Source organism: Typopeltis vanoorti, chromosome 8, assembly GCF_054136105.1.
Source record: "Typopeltis vanoorti isolate ZY-2024b chromosome 8, IOZ_Tvanoo_1.0, whole genome shotgun sequence".
Lineage (NCBI taxonomy): Eukaryota > Metazoa > Arthropoda > Arachnida > Uropygi > Thelyphonidae > Typopeltis > Typopeltis vanoorti.
The window spans coordinates 151,106,598-151,130,604 of record NC_143556.1 but is presented as its reverse complement, the minus strand read 5'-3'; the positions used below and the strand labels follow the sequence as shown (position 1 = coordinate 151,130,604).

The 24,007-nt window shown below is 38.6% G+C and overlaps 1 protein-coding gene across 1 annotated transcript in view; it reads left to right on the top strand.

Annotated features, from left to right (window-relative positions):
- Positions 1–215: 215 nt before the first annotated feature.
- The window catches only part of LOC150104429 (uncharacterized), a 137,472-nt gene continuing 113,680 nt past the window's right edge, over positions 216–24,007 (top strand). The window contains exons 1-2 of the mRNA XM_090396481.1: positions 216–343; positions 19,100–19,234. Coding sequence (XP_090252607.1) covers positions 280–343; positions 19,100–19,234 — 199 coding nt within the window. The 5' untranslated portion in view covers positions 216–279. The remainder of the gene's footprint in view (positions 344–19,099; positions 19,235–24,007) is intronic.

The window sequence follows — 24,007 nt, the reverse complement described above, 5'->3', positions numbered from 1 at the left end:
AAGAGAGGATGATGAATAGGTCTAAGACTAGGAAATGATAAAGGAGGAAAAATTGGAATATGAAAAGAACTCAATATACAGCGAGGAAAATTCTGAGGAATTATTTCTTTCATTATATTATACAGTTACCAGGAGAAATAACTGGATGAATGACTTTGCTAGAGGGAGCAGATAGTCAGGTAGCAAAGACTGATAACATAGTTGAGCGTTTTAATGATTTCCTGATGACAATTTATTCGGGAGAAAAAGGTTTTATTCATAAAGGGATGATTATTGAAAATGAATGCAAGTGGAGTTTTCAGAATACAAAGTACTTTGTTTGTCAAAAAAAAAGAAAAAAAGGGTAATATTTCTCCGTAGTTTTTAAGAGAATACACTAAGGAATTGAATGCCACCGCTCTTAATGTAAATGAATGCCATAACTGAAAGGAGAGTATTGCATAGGATTCGAGTGATGAACTTATAATAGAGGCATTTAACAATGAAAACAAATTCACATTTCTTCTGTGACTTATGGTTTAGTAAAAAAAAAAAAAAAAAAAAAAAACGAAATCTTATATTATTATTATTACGGGCGACTACAGGGAGGGCCTTAGACTCATCGAGGGAGACCCTAAACATCATGTCCTCGCAACTATACGACATTCTCACAGTATCTATCATACCTTGCCTTGAACTCACTCACCGTCCTAGCACCCACAATAGACTCTGGCAGCTTATTCCACTCATTTACCGCTCTAAAAGTAAAGAACCCAGCTCTAACACCAATGCTAACCACACTCTTGCCCAGTTTCCATGGAAGGCCCCTAGTCCTCCCACCCCCAGTCCTGTTCTCAATAATATCCTCTGAATTAATCTTATAGAAACCTTTCAGTAATTTGAATGTCTCAATCATATCACCCCTTTTCTGCCTATCAACCAATTTCTGCAACCCACAAATCTTCATCAGTTCTCATAAGGTTCATTCCATAGACCTGCTATCTTCTTGGTCACTCGCCTCTGGATCCTCTCCACCTCCTCCCTATCAAGAAGAAACCCTGGTGCCAAAATCTGGCCACAGTAGTCATGATGGGGTCTTATCAATGCTCGATACAGAGGAACAATAACTTGCTTGTCTCTGCTCATCAAAGTATTCTTCAATAACCAAGTGAGTTGATGAGCTGATTTGGCTACTTTTGCAATGTGCTTCCTAAACTTCAACTCCCTATCCACCAACACTCCCAAATCCCTGGACTACAGTTCCACCAATGTGGTATACTGCTGCTAATCTTTTCACCCCAAAATGCATAACCTTACATTTTGCCACATTAAATTGACATCCATTCTCCTTAGCCCAGTCCTCCAATCTATCTAAATCACCCTGCAAAATTTTGACATCATGTGCATTCACTATTGCTCTACCCAACTTTGCATCATCAGCAAACAAATGAACAGTTCCTCTCAGATCCTTTCCTATATCGTTAATGAACAAATTAAATAGTAGTGGTCCAAGAACAGAGCCCTGCGGCACACCACTAGTCACAGGTCGTCTTTTTGACTCTACTCCTGAATAAACTACTCTGATATCTCTCCATCAACCACCCTCATATCCATCTCACCAACCCTATATCCATCACCATATGCTGCAGTTTACTGATTAGAATTCCATGTGGTATCCTGTCAGAGGCCTTAGCAAGGTCCAGCAGTATCACTGTAAACCCATTACTCTTATCCAGTTCAGCCGTCACCATGTTATAAAACTTGAGCAAGTTACTGAGGCATGATCTACCCTTCACAAAGTCATGCTCTTCCCCAAACGGTATCCCATTTTCATCTATCCATTGCTGTAGTTTTCTCTTGACTACTTTCTCCATGACCTTGACAATGACTCATGATATGCTGATTGGTCGGTAATTTGCAACAGCAGTCTTGGAACCTCCTTTATGCAGTGGAACTATTTTCCCCTCTTTCCATCCCCTCAGGACTAACCCAGACCCGAGACTCAACTTAAACAAAATAGTCAAGGGCACTGACAATTATTTAGCCACTTCATGCACGACCCGAGCTGGTATACCATCCAATCCCACAGATGTATTCACATTAAGGTTTTGTAATAGACTATTCACCTCCACTTCATTTACGCCAATTCCCATATAAGCTATTGGTTCCTTCATTCCTGCAATATCACCACCTGGATGATATACTCTTGCAAAGTGCTTGCTCAGTAATTCCACTATATCAACTGATTCGGTTACCTCCCTACCATTGGCATCCCTTAAAATCATTCTGCTGTATAGATTTTTTTCTTTTACTTGCAGCATATTGAAAAAACTGTTTGGGATTTTTTTTAGCTTGCATGACTAATTCCCTTTCATAATCCACAATGTGTGTGTGCCGCACCCAGGTGTCATGATAGTAAAGGCACCAAAGATTTCAGGCGAGGAGGAAATACTTTAAAAAAAAATATTATTCATTAATTATATCAAAATAAATTACATTTTTGTTTAAATTTTAATTATATTTAATAGATTTGTCTTAAACAAATTATTTATAATCACTTATTTGTTATTATTCCTTGAGATCTTATTTTATTCTGATCCTAATTCTAACAAGTAGTTTAGCGTAAACAAGTAAAAACTTGAACTTGCGTGAGTTTGCTGTTTACAGGATGATGCGCATTTGAATTTGTTTAATCTTGTTCACACTCGCATTTGCTCTAAACATACATAAGAAAATCTGCTGCAGTTTTTAACTTTATTTTATATTATGCTGTTATCAGCAGAATATAGGCAACATCTTGCAATGTACCTGCATTGTCATGAGAAAAATTTAAATCATTTGAACAATTACAAAAAATGGACAGAATTAATTATATCCTTAAAAAATAAAACTTGTATTGATTATTTACAGCAAACAGTTTTAGATAATGAAAGGAAATATTCGTATGAAGTTATAAAAAGAATAATTTTTGTAGTACAGTTTTTAGGCAAACAAGATCTAGCTCTTCGTGGTAAAAGTAATAAACTTTATGATCGCAACAATGGCAATTTTTTAAAATGCATTGAGATGTTAGAACAGTTTGGTCCTTTTATATCGGAACACACGTGATGTGTAGCTAATGATCCTGATTTTAAAAATATGTCCTCCTATTTAGGAGATAAAATTCAAAATGAAATATTCACTTTATTGGCATCAAATATTAAAAATAACGTTTTTATAAAGTTTTTTTTATTGGGGGGAGAGGGGTATGGGGGCAGGAACTAAAGTTTTGCACACAGGTGCCAGACACTACTGGCACGCTCCTGCCTTCATCTTGCCATGTCTCCTGCTACTTAATTCTCTAATTACAACACAACACTAGTACCATCAAACACTAGTATGTTTTGTCTGTAAATTATATTTAATTTGCCATCTTCACCAAAAATTGTGTCTAAAACAGCTGAAATGTTTTGCTCATTCTATAGGTTCTCCATTCAGGATACAGTTGATGTTTACAATGTTTGTGCTTATTTTGCAGTCCTGCACTATTAGTAATAGTGCAGATGTATCCTTACAAGAGGATTTGAATAAACTGTACAGATGGACTAATGAATGGGGTTGTCAATTTAATGCGACAAAATGTAAAGCCAATCAGAGGCTGCATAGATGTGGGGTGATTGATAGAAACCTGAAATTCAGGAAACGTATTCCAAATATGGTGAAGGTAATCCAGAGCATTGCTGCAATACTGAGAAGGATGCTTCTCTGTAGATATGAGTTGTCATTCCATTGTATAAAGTCCTGATAAGACTACACTGAGATTATTGTGCTTAAATTTGGTCCCCAGGATTTGAAGGGAATAAATTAATCATGGAAAGAGAACAAAGATGGTATCATGACTTTACAATGTTATGGAGATGCTGAGAGAATGTGGACTGCAGAGTTTGGAAGATAGGAGATGTGATATGATTTGAGACTTTGAAATGTTGAGAGGTAGTTACAGCATCGACAATGAGGAGTTCTTTTGTTTGGTAGGACAGGAGGAGGACAAGGGGCATCCGTGGAAGTTATGAAAGGAAGTTGTGAGCAACAAGAGGGTGAGGGTGGTTGAACAATGGAATGCATTGCCTGATAGTGTGGTGACAGCAAGAACAGTCAATGAGTTCAAAGTGGTATGACAGACTGCTTTCTAGGATGGTCCACACACAGTGAGTCGTGACTGCATAGAGGACTAAATAATTATTATTATTATTATTATTATTCAGGCCTCCAAGGAGTCAAAAGGCTCATCGAGGGAGGTTCTTCCTAAGATATAAAGTCTGTCAAGACTCATCGAGGGTAGGTCCCCCCCTGAGAAACACAAAGTCTATCACACCACTCTTTAAACTCACTGACCGTTCTCGCTCCCACCACACCATCAGCAATGCATTCCACGGCTCAACCACTCTCCACACAAAGAAACCACTCCTTACCCTCTTCCTCACAGTTTCCTTTCGTAACTTCCATGGATGGCCTCTTGTCATCACTCCTTCCTGCTGATCAACCAAGCGAAGGAACTCCCCAGTGTCAACCCTGTAACCACCTCTCAACAGTTTAAAAGTCTCAATCATATCACCTCTCCTTCTTCTATCCACCAAACTCTGCAGTCCACATTCTCTCAGACGATCCTCATAACTATCCTTGTACAGTCCTGAAACCATCTTTGTCATCCGTCATTGTATCATTTCCACAGTTAATTTATCCCCTTCAAATCCTGGGGACCAAATCTGAGAACAATAGTCCAAGTGTGGTCTGATCAGAGACTTATACAATGGAATGATAACCCTCTTATCTCTGCAGGTCAGTGTCCTTCTCATAATAACAGCAATCCTCTGTTACCTTCACCACTTTTGCAATATGTCCCCTAAACTTCAGGTTTCTATCAATCATCAACCCCAGATCTCTTGTCTCCCCTACTTCCTCCAGTATAACTCCTCCCATAGAGTATGCAGCATCCCATCGATGTTTCCCAAACCTCAAGACCTTACATTTTGCTGCATTAAACTGATAGCCCCATTCATTTGCCCATCTATCTAGCTTATTTAAATCCTCTTGCAGGGCTACCACATCTGCACTATTACTAATAATCCTTCCCAGCTTCGCATCATCTGCAAACAACTGAATATTTCCCTGCAATCCACTGGCTATGTCATTGATATAAAGGTTAAACAATATAGGTCCTAGTACTGAGCCCTGTGGGACCCCACTTGTAACCCACTGCCTCCTGGAAACTGCTCCACCATACACAACTCTCTGATACCTATCAGACAGCCAATTCTGAATCCAATTGACCAATCTGACATCCAGACCCATGTGCTGCAACTTAAATATCAGCTTATCATGTGGCACCCTATCAAATCCTTCGCCAAGTCTAAGAAAATTGCAGTATATGCCTTTCCCTCATCTAATGTTCTTGTAACTTTATTATAAAAGGCTAGCATATTGCTAAAACAAGAGCGTGCTTTCACAAATCCATGTTGATTTTCACAGATAACATTACCGTCATCTGTCCAATGCTGTATACGGCCCCTCACCACTTTCTCCAAGATCTTAACAACTACTGATGACACACAGACTGGCCTATAATTAGACACTTCCAGTCTGTTACCACCCTTATGCAATGGCACTATCTTACCTTCCTTCCATTCCCTGGGCACCTTTGCCAAAGCCAGACTTTCATTGAAAAGCCACGTTAAAGGCACTGTCAATTCCCTAGCACATTCTCTCAAAACTCGTGGTGAAATACCATCCAGTCCCACAGCTTTACTGTCATCCAGAGTACTCAGTATCTGAAACACACTCTCCTCCTGTACCTCCAGACCTCGAACCAGTCCCATCCCTGTAGCATTAAAACTGACTCCTCTAGGATGAAATACTCCAATAAAGTGTTCATTGAACAATTCCACTATGTCCTCTGCATCAGTCACTCTATTCCCATTTTTATCCACAATATCATTCTTCCACAGTCATTTCTCCTCCTACTGGCCACATAGCTAAAAAATTCCCTAGGATTTTCTTTGGATCTTAGGGCCAATCTCCTGTCATATTCCAGTTTCACTTTCCTTACCACACTAGTCACTCTTCTGGCCTGTGTCTTATATTCCTCATGCATCTCTTCACCTGTCTACTTATATCTCTTCCATAGCCTCTTTTTCGCATGCAATTCCTGTTTAATATTGTTTGTCATCCACTTTACTCCAAATTGCGTCCTCTTCTTCACTCGTAGTATACAACTTACCATTGCTGTTAACAAATATTCTTTCACAATTTCCCACGCACTGGTGATATCCCGGCCTTCCAATTCCTCCCTCCATGAAACTTCTCGAAGTTGACGTCTAAGACTATTATAATCACCTGCCTTATAATTCCACATAAGTTCCCGTCTCTTTGATACTCCTGCATGTCTATTAATTTTCCAAGTCAACACCATATGGTCACTCTCTCCAACTGGTGGGAGAGACGTCAACTCAGTCATTATCAACTCTTCTGATGCTATAACCAAATCCAAAACTTTTGAACCTCTTGTTCCCTCTGTTACATGTTGCCTAAGACATTTGTCCCTCAACAATTCTAGAAATTCCATTCCCCTATTGTTACATGCATCTTCCTCTCTCCAATTTATACTACTGAAGTTAAAATCTCCCATAACAATCATTCTTCTTGCACTTGCCAAACTTAGCTGTCTAAACATCTCCTGGTCCCCATCCTCTGTGCTCCTGGGTCTGTAGCAACACCCCACTAAATATCCTGTCTTGCCTACCTCTATCTCACAACATACGCTCTCAAAATCATTTGTCTCACTTCCTTCCAAATTCTCCACTCTTAGAGGACATAGGTCATCACTTATCATAAGCAGTACCCCACCACCACGCTTTCCCCTCCTATCCTGACAAAAAATGCTATACCCAGCGACTTCTATTGCTGTTGTTATAATCCCTTCTGTCAACCACATCTCAATGATCGCAATAATAAAAGGAATATTTAGCTGAACTGGATTCCTTTAACCAACTATATAATTTGAGTGTCAGAACAGGAAAGATTCTACAGGAGTGTATGGTAACCCCTTTGCAGGAACATGGTGCAAAGACTAATGTAACCAGTTATTGACCTATCAGTATTTCTGGAGTGGTGAAGATTTTCAAAAAGTTGGTCAGGGTTCACATACAGAAATAGGTGGCCAGAGAAGAATCTTGATTTTGCAATGAACAGCATGAATTTATTAAGGGAAGGTCATGTAACCAGTGGTGTACCACAAAGATTGTCCTTAGTCCATTGTAATTCAATTCATACATTAATGACATTAAGAAGGATTTGATATGTGCATGCATACACACACAGCTGTTTTGCTGATATGGCAAGCTAGGCAGGATAATGATATGCAGTACTTGCAGAATGATTTGAATAGGCTGGAACAAATAGCTATCAGTTCAAGGTTTGTAAATGCAATCATGTACTTTGAGGTGATGAAATATTGAATGTCATATTATAATGGTGGAGTATGCTAGAAGGAAGTGATCAGGCCATGGATCTTGGAGTTTTAGTAGATAAGAAGTTAAAGTTAGAGGCTAATGACCACTTCACTTGCCTTAGTATCCCATAATGTAAAGCACATCTCCTTATGGATATGTATGATGCTGTGAATTATGGGAAGAGTCACTACCCAGACTGGTGCCCAGTCCTGAAGTTACTTTAGGTGCAAACTTTGTTTGCTTAAACTTGGATAAAGGATTAAACCAAGAATATAATTTCTTGGCATCTTTGATTTATAATTGATCTGTTATCCAATCCTGCATTCTGCAGCTTTTGCAGTCTCACATGTGGCAATCTATCAAATGCCTTTGCATAGTCCAAGAAAATTGCTGTATATATATTAATCTCCTTTATTCAACGCACGCAGAATGTGCTGAAACAAGACCTGTCCTTCACAGTCCCGTATTTACCATCCTAAAGATTCATTATGTCTACCAACCTAATCCTGTATTCTATTCCTAACCAATTTCTTCAACACTTCAGCTATAGATATACAGATCATTCTATAATTCGAAACTTCTGTCTTAGAACTATGCTTGTGGAGAGGTACTATTTTGCCATATTTAAAATTCCTTAGGAAACTTCCCCACTACAACAACACTTTCATTATATAATCAGGCCAATCGCATGACTAACTGTTTTGCACATTATTTAAAAATATATGGTTGTAATCTGTCAAACATTCCCACAGCCTTATAAACATCTAACTCAAGCAACACTTGATACACCTGTTTCTTTCACCTTCATCATCAAATTCCTGCCCCTAATCATTATTTAAAAATGTATGGTTGTGATCTGTCAAACAATCAGACAGAGAGAGGAAAAATACTGAGAACTCTGGATGTCAATAAAGCTTTGAGAATGGATGGTATTTCACCACAAGTTTTGAGAGAATGTGCTAGGGAACTGACAGTGCCTTTAACCTGGCTTTTCAATAAGTCTGGCTTCGGCAAAGGTGCCCAGGGAATGGAAGGAAGGTAAGATAGTGCCATTGCATAAGGGTGGTAACAGACTGGAAGTGTCTAATTATAGACCAGTCTGTGTGTCATCAGTAGTTAAGATCCTGGAGAAAGTAGTGAGGGACCGTATACAGCACTGGGCAGATGAGGGTAATGTTATCTGTGAGAGTCAATATGGATTGGTGAAAGGCCGCTCTTGTTTTAGCAATATGCTAGCCTTTTATAATAAAGTTACAAGAACATTAGATGAGGGAAAGGCATATACTGCAATTTTCTTAGGCTTAGCGAAGGCATTTGACAGGGTGCCACATCAGATTGGTCAACTGGATTCAGGATTGGCTGTCTGATAGGTATCAGAGAGTTGTTTATGGTAGAGCAGTTTCAAGGAGACAGAAGGTTACAAGTGGGGTCCCACAGGGCTCAGTACTAGGACCTATATTGTTTAACCTTTATATCAATGACATAACCAGTGGATTGCAAGGGGATATTCAGTTGTTTGCGGATGATGCAAAGCTGGGAAGGATTATTAGTAATAGTGCAGATGTGGTAGCCCTGCAAGAGGATTTGAATAAGCTAGATAGATGGGCAAATGAATAGGGGATGTCAGTTTAATGCAGCAAAATGTAAGGTCTTGAGGTTTGGGAAACATCGATGGGATGCTGCATACTCTATGGGAGGAGTTATACTGGAGGAAGTAGGGGAGACAAGAGATCTGGGGTTGATGATTGATAGAAACCTGAAGTTTAGGGGACATATGCAAAGGTGGTGAAGGTAACACAGAGGATTGCTGCAATTATGAGAAGGACACTGACCTGCAGAGATAAGAGGGTTATCATTCCACTGTATAAGTCTCTGATCAGATCACACTTGGATTATTGTTCTCAGATTTGGTCCCCAGGATTTGAAGGGGATAAATTAACTGTGGAAAAGATACAAAGACGGCTGACAAAGATGGTCTCAGGACTGTACAAGGATAGTTATGAGAATCGGCTGAGGGAATGTGGACTGCAGAGTTTGGCAGATAGAAGAAGGAGAGGTGATATGATTGAGACTTTTAAACTGTTGAGAGGTGGTTACAGGATTGACACTGGGGAGTTCTTTCGCTTGGTTGAACAGCGGAAAGGAGTGATGACAAGAGGCCATCCCTGGAAGGTACGAAAGGAAACTTTGAGCAAGATGGTGAGGAGTGGTTTCTTTGCATGGAAGGTGGTTGAGCTGTGGAATGCATTGCCTGATAGAGTGGTGAGGGTGAGAACGGCCAATGAGTTTAAGGAGTGGTATGATAGACTTTGTGTTTCTTAGGGGGAACCTCCCCTCGATGACTCTTGAAAGACTTTATGTTCTTAGGAAGGACCTCCCATGATGAGTCTTTTGACTCCATGGAGGCCTGAATAATAATAATAATAATCTCACAGCCTTATTAACATCTAACTCAAGCAACACTTGATACACTTGTTTCTTTCACCTTCATCAAATTCCTGCCATGTACCCTCAAGGGGTGTACAGGATATGATAGTACTACATGAAAAATTTACATCATTACTAACTTTCTATCTGCAAGTTTCCTCCAAATCAGTCTGTTACCTGTTAAGACTCCAACATTAACAGATCTTATTTCTATCTTCTAAGGCACTTTTTACTATCAATCCACCTATATCTTCCTCTGGGTATTTTCCTGCCAGCCTGGCAGAGAACACTAGTTTTGCTAATCTTTCCTCTCCCATTCTGTTTAAGTGACCATACCACCTGAGATTAGCTCTGCTAACACGTTCTTGGATGCTGACAATGTCAAGTTATTTCCTAATAATCCATGTTTTTAAAATGATATTGTCATTGATGCCCTCTGTTCATGCCCCTAATCTTTCTCAGGATTCTCACATCTGCAGTCTCTAGTCTTTGGTCAAGTGTTTTACTTCTGACCGAGCTCTCAGATCCACAAGTTAAAATTGGTTTGAATACCGTCTTGTATACAGCTAATTTGGTCGATTGGTAGAGTGTCTGCTACTAATGGCTTGCAAAAAAGTTAAGCAAGTTTGAGCATGGTTAGTAGTTGGAAGGGGTTAATCGTTCAATGCTGTTGGCACACTCTCTCGATGAATCTTTGGACTCCCTGGAGGTGTCACATAATAATAATAATTTAGTGTTTTGGCTAATTTCTCTCTTATTCCATATAAAGTTATTCAGTTGACTTCCTACCATACTAGCTTTGTTGATTATGTTGTCTATTTCCATATTTAATTTACCATCTTCACTAAAAATCGTGCTTAAGTAGCTGAAATGTTTCACTTGTTCTATTGGTTCTCCATTCACAATGTAGCTGATATTTTCAGTGCTTCGGCCTATTTTCATTGTTTTGTTATTGCTGCCCTTCATACTATATCTGTTACAACAGTTATTCAATTTAGTCAGGGAATCTTGCAGACTTGTACTGGATTTATTTAGAAGTATAACACCATCTGCATAAAGCAAAGAGCTGAAAGAAATAATGAGTAACAGAGGGGATAATGTACATCCTTGTCTCACGCCAGATTTAACATTAAACCATCTTCCTGTACTTCCTTCAATTCTAACTGCTGACTCACAACTCAAATAAAGACTAAGTATTGCTTGATATAATGCCCCATTGACACCATATAACTGCAGCGTATTGAATAGCTTCTCTCTTGGCACCTTGTCATATGCCTTTTCCAAATCGACAAAACTTAAATACAGATCTTTGTTATATTCCCATGCTTTCTCGACTATTTGTCATAAAGTGAAGATCTGATCCTAACAGCTTCTATTTGGCCTGAATCCAGCTTGTTCTTCACCAAGCTTTTCTTCCACAATTCTTCTCAACCGTTTCTCAAGTATACTTGCATAGATCTTGCCAGGAACACTTAGTAGGGAAATACCTCTGTGATTCTCACATTCCGTTTTATTTCCCTTTTTATATATGGGTACTATGACAGCGCTACTCCAATCAACGGAAATTCGTCCCTCTGTCCAGGCTTTCTGAACTATGAAGTGCAGCCACTGTAAGACTTTTATACCACCATACTTCAGCATTTCTGGTCGAATGTCATCTACTCCTGCTGCCTTTCCACATTTCAGGCCTTCAATGACTTTTTCTATTTCAAGTATGGATATGTATTCCTGACTGCATTGTGTAAAACTCTAGTTTTACACAGTGTTCAGCTTTCTTACATTTGTCTCTGTATTCTTTAAGAGCACAACGATATGCTTTCTTCTTTTCCTTCACTGCCTCTTTAACTTCCTGTGTCCACCATGGAGTTCTGATTTTTCTATCCTTGCAGACGACTTCACCACATGCCTCTCTGGCTGAATGAATTGGTGTTTTCTTCAATGCTTGCCACTATATCTGAAAGTTTTGTTTCCTGTTCGCAAACTCTCATTTTTTCTTGAATACTGTTTGTGTATTTTAGTCTACAGTTCATATCTGAGAGCTGCTCAAATTTTATTCACTTTAGAACTTTCTTATTTTCTTCTTTTCAATATGCAATTCAATTTTATTCTGCTCAAAACTAAATAAAGATCACTTACAATTTCAAATCCTCTGTACACACTGGTATCCAACTTTTCTTTTTTCATTGTGTCAGTTGCTTTTTCTAGAGCCTCAAAAAATTCCTCCATTTCTACCTTAATAGAACCTTCTGTGGGACCATAGACACAATAAGTCTCATTGTCCAGTTCCCCATTCTGCTATTTGCCCACATCACTCTACTTGAGACTGCCTGTTATTGAAGAAGATTAGTCTTGTATTTAGTGTTGAATACTCGGGGCCGGTTTTATCATTAAGTGAAACCTAGGCAATCGCCTAGGGGCGATTATTAATTTTTAAAATTTCCACATGTGTAGGTGTACGTGGGCTTGTGTGAGTATGACAAAATATATATATAGAGAGAGAGACAATGTATAGGGGTGCCTAAATTTTCTTTGCCTATGGGCATCAGATACTCTCATACCAGCCCTGTGAATACTATGGCTACTCCTTCTTTTCCTTGATTGTCATTGCCTGAATATAACATTTTGTATTTATTGCTCAAAAAGATCTCACATTTTATCTTTTTGTTTCATTTACCCCTATTATGTCGATCTGGTACTTGTTCCAGATCGACATAATAGGGGTGAATGAAACTGGATCTAATTCCTCAGCTGGCTCCATTTCTTTGCCATCCAGGCTTCTTATGTTGATAGATTTTGAGTTCTGGTGGTGTTAAGTTGGGGCGTGTTTTAAGATTTGTTCAAGTAGCTGACTTTTTGCCCTGGTTTTCTGGTGAAAACAATGGGGGGGCTTTGTTTAACTGGGTGATGCCTTGGCTGGTATGAAATTCTCATGTTGTACCATCATTTTATATTTTGGTTTAAGCCAGTAAGAATGCATTTTGTTTGGCTAAATCCCAAATTGCCAGCCCATTCTAGTTTGTTCAGTATCTGGGTAGGTACCTAACAGGGTGCGCTATGAGAAGGTGAGGATTGGATATTAGGTCAGAAACCCTGGTCGGTTCTCTGCATTCCTTTAAAGCAGTGTTTCTCAAAGTGTGTATGCGTACCTCCGGGGGTATGCAAAAGGTCTTTGGGGGGTACTTGGCAATTTTCGGCAATGCATCATTAACGCATGGAATCATTATTAAGAAAAAATAATTATTTTAAATGTATATATTTTTCAATAAATTGTGTTTTATGTGTGAATTCTCCTACTAAAAATGCGAGTTACTATTGCTGTGACGTCCACGGCCTGGCAATAGTAACTCCCTTGCTGTGTTAAACACCCTGCCCTCCCCAACAGTGTCACTATACTAAAGACGCAAAAAAAACAAGTAGTTTTATTACCACTGAATAAGGTACTGAGACATTTGTGCATTTAGAGATAACTGGGATAAAAACGGTACTAACTAATGATTCACATCTCCCCTTCAACAGAAACTGCTGTATAGACTCGAGCAAAACCATATGTTGCCGGTGCAACATGTCATGAATGTGTTAAAACTAAGAAATATATATTGAATGTGTTTCAGATATTTTAGAATTCGGTTGAAGAGAATTAGCATTTCAACTCAACTGTTGGCTTGCCTTTGTTTTTGGTTCGTGTGATCTTTTCTTAATATCGCACCAGTCATATGCATTTCTTCATTGAGCATCTATGAAGAAGTGCATATGATTTTCAAATTCTTAAGTATGGATCATTGATTGAAGACTGGATTTATAAAACGCTCAAAAGAGAGCAATATAGCAAATACAAGTAGCTGCAAGCAACAAGAAAATGTTGATATTGTATCTGGATCAAATGAAATTGATAAGGGTGTGTCTTCTGACATCTCTAAAGAACAAACTAGGAAGCAGATGAAAAATTTTCGTAAGTGTCATATGAATTACTTGAAATGTGGATTTTCATGGATGGGAAATGAAATGGAACCTATACCAAATTTTTTTCTTTTAAAAATAAATCATATATTTTTGTTTACATGAACATATAAATTCAAATAAAATAGATTTTTACAATGAAATATACTTTATTTATTAATTTATTATTTTGATAAGGGATACTTGGTAATAATGAATATTTAAGAAGGGATACGCAGAGAAACACTGCTTTAAAGGCTGTCTAAAAGAATCCTCTCAGTTATACAGCTTTGGCCCTTAAGCATCCCTTCTTTTACCTCAAATTCTCCTAATACTTGCCTTCCTTCTATATGCTGCATAGCATCATTCACACAAGTATGATGCATACTGAAGAATTGTTCATCATATAATATCACTATATCATTTGCTATGGCTGCTGTGCTACCATAACTACCCACCAGTATCAACCTGACATCCTGGCCATAGGTCTTAGTCATCAGCTATATGCTGGTCCCAAGCCAGGATAAAATGAGGGCTTGGGACTAGCATTGATGATAGAGAAAGAGTTATGTCCATACAAGGTAGAGATGCAAGAGGGAAATGGGGCCAGTGGTTTTGAGGCAGTATGGTGTGAGATAGAGGTGAATAGAATCAAATACTTGGTGGGATGTTGTTATAGACCTGGTAATGTGGATGGTGGTGATAGTGAAATGTATAGTCAAATAAGCCAAGCAAATAAGAAAAGGGTGATCATTATGGGTGATTTTAATTATGGCAATATAGACTGGAATGAAGAGATAGCAACTGGAAGTAAAGAAAATGAGTTTCTTGAGTTTTTGAGGGATAACTACCTCAGACAGTATGTAACAGAGGGCACAAGAGGATTAAGGGTCTTGGATTTGGTCATCTCATCGGAGGATGTAATTATCAACGAGGTATCAAATCATCCACCAATTGGTGAAAGTGACCATGAGGTGATTACTTGGGTGGTTGCCAGCAGTGCAAGGACCCCTGTGAAAAAAGGGTATATGTGGAACTACAAGGGGGGTGATTATGAAGAGTTCAGGAGACAGCTTGCAGGTATAGCATGGAATGAGGAGTTAGCTGGAAAAGATATCAATGCAGCTTGGGGGATTTTCAAAAAATATTTAGTGGATGCAATGTCTAAATGTATACCGCGGTGAGAAGGTTAAATAAGTTAGGTGTGAGATGGATGAATAAAGAGATTAAGCATGCAATACAGAGAAAAAGGGCATTGTAGAGGCAGCGTAAGAGAAGTGGAAGTAACCAATTTCATGAGTTCTACAAAGACCAGGCAAGGAGAGTGACTTGGTTGGTGAGAGTAGCTAAAGAGAGGTATGAACAGCAGTTAGCTAATGAAGCTAAAAAGAATCCTACGGAGTTCTTTCGATATGTAGCCAGCAAAAGAAAGAATGATTATGGAAGGATGACATTGATTGGAGGAAATGGTATAAAGACAGCTGTTGCAGAATGTGTGGTGGAGATACTTAATGAGCAGTTCATAAAGATCTTTCAATCTTGTGAATGTGACTTCATGGAGAGTTTGAGAGCAGTTGATGATGGGGAGGAGAGACTGACTATAAGTGAGCAAGAGTTGTTTCGGGAGTTGAGTAAACTAGATGTAAATAAGTCTGTGGGACTTGATAATATATCACCGCGTATTCTGAAGGAATGTGCCAGGAAGTTGACACCTGCCTTGACATATTTTTTTAATATGAGTCTTGCACTGGGTCAAATTACTAAGGAGTGGAAGGAGAGCAAGATTGTGCTGCTTAATAAGGGAGGTGATCGAATTCAAGCATCAAATTATAGGCCTATCTGTGTGTCAGATGTTGTGGTTAAATTGTTGGAGAAGCTTGTGAGAACTAGGATCCAGAGTTGGGATGACTACAATGGTATTATCTTTGAAGGACAGCATGGATTTGCTAAAGGGTGGTCATGTTTTAGTAATCTACTTACTTATTTTTTGGAGAGTGGTGATTGAACAGAGTGGGTTGCCTGAGTCTGTTGTAGAGTGCTTTGTCTACGGTTTCAAGAAGAGGTACACGATGAGTCTTAGAATTCCATTGAGGTTCCCATGCAATAATAATAATAATTATTTTTTCTCTTGCTTGCCAAATAACAGAAAAATTCCCTGAGATTATCTTTGACCTGACTGGCCAATCCCCTCTCATATTGTGCTTTTTCTTTTTTGCCCATGCTTGGCATGTATCTGTCCTGCAGTCTATATTCTTCATGCATCTGTTCACTACAAACTGTTTTGTACCTCCTACATAATTTTTGGCACACTGCTTGCTTGATTTCACTGTTCACTATCCCATTCTTCTATTTATTTGCGTAATCCTTGGTATGCAGTTATGCATTGCATGTCAGATACTGCCTTATCATTTGCCATGCACTGCTAACATTTTTTGCATAACTCATCAACCAATGTTTGGATGCTAGTTGACTATAGAGCTTCTTATAATCATCCATCTTATAGTTCCACATGTATACCTTCTTGATAACAACCTTTCCTGTTTGAGTATGTTTTAAACCAATACCTCATGATCATTCTTACCAACAAGCGGCAGTACTGATATGTTATTCACAACCATATCCTGTGAGAATATCACCAAATCTAGCACTTCAAAACCTTGTGTTGTTCCATCACATACTAATTAAGATAGTTATCCTGCAGAAATTTGACAAATTACCTCTCCTTGTTAGTGTATGGTAATTCTTTCTAATTCACATTCCTATAATTAAAATCTCTCTTTAGGATGACCCTCCTTTCACTTGCCCAACTAATTTGTCTGAACATTTCAGTTAGTGCTCTCCACATTCCATGGCCCATAATGTGACATCCTATTAGATATGTTCTATTGATCTTAACTTCACATCAAATAACTTCAGAATCTTCAGATGTACTGTTTTCCTTGAAGTTACATTTCCTCTGCTATCATTAATAGTTTCCCTTTCTCTCTTCTATACTGCTTTCAGAAAATTCTATATCCTGCTATTTCTAGTCCTGACAGTATACCATCCTTAGACAGCCAGGTTTCACTTATGCCAATTATATTTGGGCATTCTCATAATCATCCATCTCATAATCATTCATCATAATCATCATCAGGTTTTTCATCCCACATACAGACAAATTGGCCCTTCAGAACACATGCAATTTACAGACAAAAAATACTAGTTGTGGTGTGGAGGTGGGCGGTAGATGGTGTTGATGGAGATGATTCGTAATAGAGGTTCGGTGTAGTGGTTGAGACAGTTGTAGGTGTCTTCCCGCGATAAGTCTCGGACTCCTTGGAGGTATCAGGAATAATAATAATTCTGACTTGATTAATGTTTTAAGCTTTAGCACCTTTATTCATGATACCCTTTACATTAGTATACAACCATAATTTCCTACTCTTAGGCTATCCATGATCCTGACTGATTTTCATTCAGATTCTTACCATTCCCATCTTTTTGCACAGCATTTCTCTGTACTGTCATAGTCCGCCTAGTTGGCCGAGTGGTTAGTGTATCCGCTCTCCAGCCAAAAGGCTGCTGGTTCGACTCCTGCTGTGGGCATGGATGTTTGCGATTATCTGTGAAAGCACTAGTGGTGGTAGTTGGCAGTAGATGGTGTTAGATGATGGAGTAGTGAGACGAAGAGTTATAGAGTTGATGCCCTCCCTCTCTAAGTCTGGACTACCTGGAGGTGTGATATAATAATATCTTCCTGTTTTTCCATTACCTGTTTCTTAACCTCTCTCAGACCCTTAATGATACTAATTTCATTATGAACCCTATGTACTCTTAGCAAACAGTTGCTCCAAATGTCCAACACCAAACTCATTCAAATACAATCCATCAGTTTTAATTCTAACATCCATAATTCACTCTATACATTCACAAATCGAACACTCTTTGCCTGACATAATTCAGCTATCTTGATCAATGTTAGAAGCTTTAGCACCTTTATTCATGATACCCCTTACATTAGTATGCAAACATAATTTCCCACTCTTAGGCTATCCCTGATCCTGACTGATTTTCATTCAGATTCTTACTATTCCCATCTTTTTGCACTGCATTGCTCTGAATTACTCCCCTTCTTAGTTTTCAATACTATCATATCTGAACAATAAACTAACCACTCTCACAATGACACTATTATCCTATACCACCTCCAACAATTTCTTCAAATCCCTTTCCATATTTTTTGTCTTGCCATCGAAGTCGTTTGTCTACCATTAATTATGATGCCTGTTCCTTTCTTCCATGCAAAGCATCAGATATTTGTTTCATTGTATCACCTGGAAAGTGTCTTATGTACTTTATTATTTACCATACCTTTTAATGATTGAATCTCCATATAAAGCCACCCTATCATCTTTAGATACTTGCTTCTTGTTAACCTCCTTCTCATTTACATCAGTTAATCCTTTCTTTAAATATTCTATTTCCTCCTTCATACATTTAACCTCACTCTTCAGGTTCATTAACTCTTGTGTAAACTCTTCTGTTTCACTTATATTACTATTGTCACCAACACTTCCATCTATTTTCTGAATATTTGTGGTGACACCATTCTCATTTTTGAAATTCCATAACCTTTCATCGCACTTCTCACCCACTGTAATGTGTTCCTTCTCATTTAACCTAACACTCCATAAATCTAACATTTTTGGGCATGTGCATGCAACAGTTGTCACAGTGTATCAACTGTGAAAAGCCCAAGGATAAACTATCTCAGAGTTGAGGCCTTTCATATTGCTGGTATACTTTTTACTGATGCCATTCTTTGTAACGTGAACTGGCATTTCCATGTTAATCAAAACAACTCATTTGAACTCTCAAAATCATACTATCACATACAATGCCTATATTCAACCAGACTGTCATACAAAAGCACTGCTATAAAAATCTGTGCAGTGTAATTAAGAAACAAATCCCCCCCCCCCCTAATACTATACATATACTGCTCCCTCTCTTCACAACAATAGCTACTTCATGTTATATAGTTTAAGGTACTATTGCACACAATGCTATGTACCTCCCATGATGAGTCTGACTCCGTGGAGGTCAGATGTTGTTAATAATAATATTTATGGCTTGAATATTTTCACTTCCTGGAAGAGATGATTTTATGCCAGTGTTTTAAGTGTAATTCTTGATTTGTTTGTTAAACAAAAGTTCTATGTTTTAGATTACTTTAATTGAAATACATTTTATAACAAGCAACATAATTAAATTTTTATTTATCTCAGTGAAAGATGCTTGGTTTCATGATGCTGACAGTCCATCTTCTGGTAGGTGTGCAGTTATGAATAAAAGTGGTAGCAATAAAGTATCCTGCAGTGAACTAGGTGGAGTAATTTGCAAAAGACCTTCATTAAATCTGGGTAAGGGTTCTGTTTATAAATGTTATTTTTCTGTGTTACCTTATTTATTTTTTTCTTTCATTTAGGACATAAATGATGAGTGTGCATGTGTGTGTGTGTGTGTGTGTTAACAGTGTTGGTAAATATGTTGAAGAGGCTTATTATAGACAAAAAAACAAACCTGGATTGGATTGACGAGAATATGAATCTTCCTAGAGGGAAGGATGGGTTTGTTTAGAGAGAATTCCAGTAACCTGGCTGCTGTTTTAGATGAGTGGGTGTGGTGGGGGGGGGATGTTTATGTAATGATTTCTCTAGATTTTGTTCAAGGCCCTTTTCTAGAATTCTGCAAGAAAAGTGTTTGTCGAAATTTAATAGTATGGGAATGTATGTTTGATTGGTTGCCTGAATAGGATGGTCAGCTCATAGAAGCCAGTGCACTGTTGTATGAAGGTGTGATATTTCATTAAAAAAAATAGTAGGCAGCATAGCACAGTATTCTCTTCAGAGACTGTCGTTTAATTTATATGCTGTTGATATAGTTAAAGTTCAGAAAGAAGTATTGTTTGCTGAAGATGCTAATTTTGAGAGTAATGTCTGAGAGCTTTGATGTACTGTTGCTACAGGAAAATTATAATATGTCATCAGTTTAGATAAGAGGATGTTGCTTCAATGCTACCAAGTAAAGTCATACACTTCAACCAGAAAAAATAGATAGGATGAAGCGTATTCTGTTGTTAAAATAGGTGGTGCTGGCTTGTGAAGACATATGCAGGTGGTGCTGGCTTGAGCTCTGTGTTTAAGGGTGCTTATGATCCCTAGTTTTGTGGTGGATGGTGATAAGAATTTTTGTGTATGTACTGGCCTGAGTGTGTACGTTTGCAGTAGACTGAGAAGGAGAGACAGCCCGAGGGAAGACGTGTGGACGTTTTATGGCCTGCCAAAAATACACAAAAACAGACATACCACTACGTCAGATTGTTGAAGGAATCGACAGCCCAAATTATCACTTAGCCAAAACATTAGCGGCCACACTCAAGAAATTGGTAGGTTGGTCTCCTTCCTACATAAAAAATTCACAACATTTCATAAACAAAATTAAAAACATTACACTCAACGACCAAGATTTATTAGTCAGCTTTGACATAACTTCCCTTTTCACCAATGTCCCAATTAACGATACTATCTTGCTCCTACAGAACATATTTCCACACGACATTACGGCTCTCTTTGCCCACGTACTCTGCTCTGGATATTTTGTGTGGGACAACAATTTTTACCTTCAAAAACAGGATGCCATGAACTCCCCCCCCCCAATAGCTAACTTTTATATGGAAGAAATCAGTGTGCCTAAAGCCCAAAATTTGGTTCAGATACATCGATATTTTCGCCATTCGGCCGCAAGACACTAAATACATTCCTGAGCCACCTGAACAAACAGCACAAATGTATCCAATTCACCATGAAATAGAAAAAAACAACTCTCTTCCGTTCCTAGACACACTCGTCAAACGTCTTCCCTCAGGCTATCTCATGATCATAATCCCCCCTTTGTAGTGGAACTACAAGGGGGGGGGTGATTATGATGAGCTCAGGAGACAGCTTGTGGGTGTAGTGTGGAATGAGGAGTTAGCTGGAAACAAGATCAATACAGCTTGGGAGATTTTCAAAAACTATCTAGTAGATGATGTGTCTAAATGTATTCCAAGGGTGAGAAGGTTAAATAAGGTAGGTGTGAGATGGATGAATAAAGAGATTAAGCATTCGATACAGAGAAAAGGGCATTTTGGAGGCAGCATAAGAGAAGTGGAAATAACCAATTTCATGAGGTCTACAAAGACCATGCAAGGAGGGTGACTTGGTTGGTGAGAGTAGCTAAAGAGAGGTGTGAACAGCAGTTAGCTAATGAAGATAAAAAGAATCCTAGGGAGTTCTTTCGATATGTAAGCAGCAAAAGAAAGAATGATTATGGAAGGATGACATTGATTGGAGAAAATGGTATAAAGACAGCTGTTGCAGAATGTGTGGTGGAGATACTTAATGAGCAGTTCATAAAGATCTTTCAATCTTGTGAATGTGACTTCATGGAGAGTTTGAGAGCAGTTGATGATGGGGAGGAGAGACTGACTATAAGTGAGCAAGAGTTGTTTTGGGAGTTGAGTAAACTAGATGTAAATAAGTCTGTGGGACTTGATAATATATCACCGCATATTCTGAAGGAATGTGCCAGGAATTTGACACCTGCCTTGACATATTTTTTTAATATGAGTCTTGCACTGGGTCAAGTTACTAAGGAGTGGAAGGAGAGCAAGATTGTGCTGCTTAATAAGGGAGGTGATCGAATTCAAGCATCAAATTATAGACCTATCTGTGTGTCAGATGTTGTGGTTAAATTGTTGGAGAAGCTTGTGAGAACTAGGATCCAGAGTTGGGATGACTACAATGGTATTATCTTTGAAGGACAGCATGGATTTGCTAAAGGGTAGTCATGTTTTAGTAATCTACTTACTTATTACAATAAATGACAGAGGAGAAGGATACACAGTAATATACTTGGATTTTGAAGGCTTTTGATAGAGTACCTCGTGATAAGTTGACAGTCAAACGAGCAGATGGGGTTGGATATTAGATTAGTGCATTGGATTGGAGACCAACTATCTGATAGGTATCAACAAGTTTTGTATGGGGGTTGCTTTGCTACATTGCTTCGCCAATATCATATTAATGATATTGGCGAAGATTTGGATGATGATATTCAGTTGTTTTCAGATGATGCAAAGTTGGGACGAACCATAAAGAGTAGTGAAGATGTTATGGCCTTACAAGAAGACTTGAATAAATTGAGTGATTGGCACGGAAATGGGGATGCGAGTTCAATGTTGCAAAGTGTAAGATTTTAAAATTTGGAAAAAAAAGATGGGATGCAGAATTTATGGTTGGTGAGAATATATTGTTGGAGGTAGAGGAAATAAGAGATCTGGGGGTGATAGTGGATAAGGATCTAAAATTTAGGGGACACATAGCCAAAATTGTGAAAACAACACAAAGGCTTCTGAATGATGCGGAGGACACTGACATGTAGAAGTAGGGAGATTCTTGTTCGGTTGTATAAGGCTTTGATTAGGCCACACATGGGCTATTGTGCCCAGATTTGGTCACCAGATTTTCAGAAGGATGAAGAGATGTTGGAAAGGCTCCAAAGGCAACTGACTAAGGTAGTTTGTGACCTCTGGAATTTTGAGTATGAGGAAATATTGAGAAGATGTAATTTGCAGAGTCTGGTGGACAGGAGGAAGAGGGGAGATATGATAGAGACCTACAATTTGGGTGAGGGGTTGTTATAGGATCAATGGTGGATAAGTTCTACAGAGAATAGTGGGAGATCAGGGGAGAACCAGAGATCATCCCTGGAAACTGTATAAAGAGGGTGTGAGTAGGGGAGTGAGAGGCAGATTTTTTTCATGCAGAGTTGTGAATGATTGGAATGCCTTGCCTGAGAGTGTGTGTGATAAAAGGACCTCCCAGATGAGTCTTTGACTTCATGAGGTCTTGGGGTAATAATAATAAAAATAATAATTTCAGTGCTAGTAAAACTGAGTTCTGTCTTATTTCTCACAAAAAAAGAACCTTCTCCCAGTATTATTATTATAATGACACCTCCAAGGAGTTCAAAGACTCATTGAGGGAGGGCACCTACTCTACAACCCTATCTCCACCACTCAGTCCAGCAACTACAATGAACCACAATCATCCACACCAATGCCATCTACATCCCATTACCACTACTAGTATTTTCACAGACAATCACAAACATCCGTGCCCATGCATGATTCAAACCCACAGCCTTTGGCTGTCCAGCAGATATGCTAACATCTCGGCCAACTAGGATTTCTCTTTCACTCAAGACATTTGTATAAGGTTAACAGCTATTAACCTTATACAAATCACAAATCTGCCCGGTTATCAAATACTGCTCTCACGATTTTAGTGTGTCTCCTGAAACCTCTCTCAAAATGCTTGACTCAGTATAGATGAGAGCAATTAGATAAATGACCAATCTCTTACTATATCACTCCAATCCAGTTTCACACAGACGTTTGGTCTCTGCAATTTGTGTATTCTATAAATATTTTCATGACAAATGTTCATCTGAAATAGCATCAATAATTCTCCCACTCAATACTAAGCCCATTGGAACACGTATAATTGCCGCCCGACATCCTTTCACAGTACACCTTGAAACCCAAAGAACGAGTTTCTTTTCCTCCTCCTTCATCCCTTCTACTTGTGTACTGTGCAACAGTCTTCCCCTTGATGTATTTCCCAAGGAATACAATATACAGGCTTTTAAATGAAATGTTAACAAGTTTCTGCTTTCCAAATCCACTACCCATATATTTTACTAATGTGTGAATTGTATCTCCATAACACAACTTTCCAAGCTTCCACATCCCAATGTACACACTCTTTGCACCACTGAAGATGATACTGCATGTTAATGTGAGACTTACATATTGCTGTCCTACTATGTACACCCATGTGGTGAGCCTTGGTTCTGAATGTTTATGTGCAGATTTATGTTCCAGTCGATGCCTAGAACTTCATTTAATGTATCGACTTACAAACGGTGGTATTTACATATTATCCTTTGTAACACATTATGGTCATGTTCAGTGAATGTGGTGGGTTGTCCACTGTGGATATCACTTGCAGTTGTCTCCCTGCACTTCCTTCTCAGTATAGTATCACTGATTGTTCACTTGAGATGGCCCAATTTGTCAACAATTTGCCAAA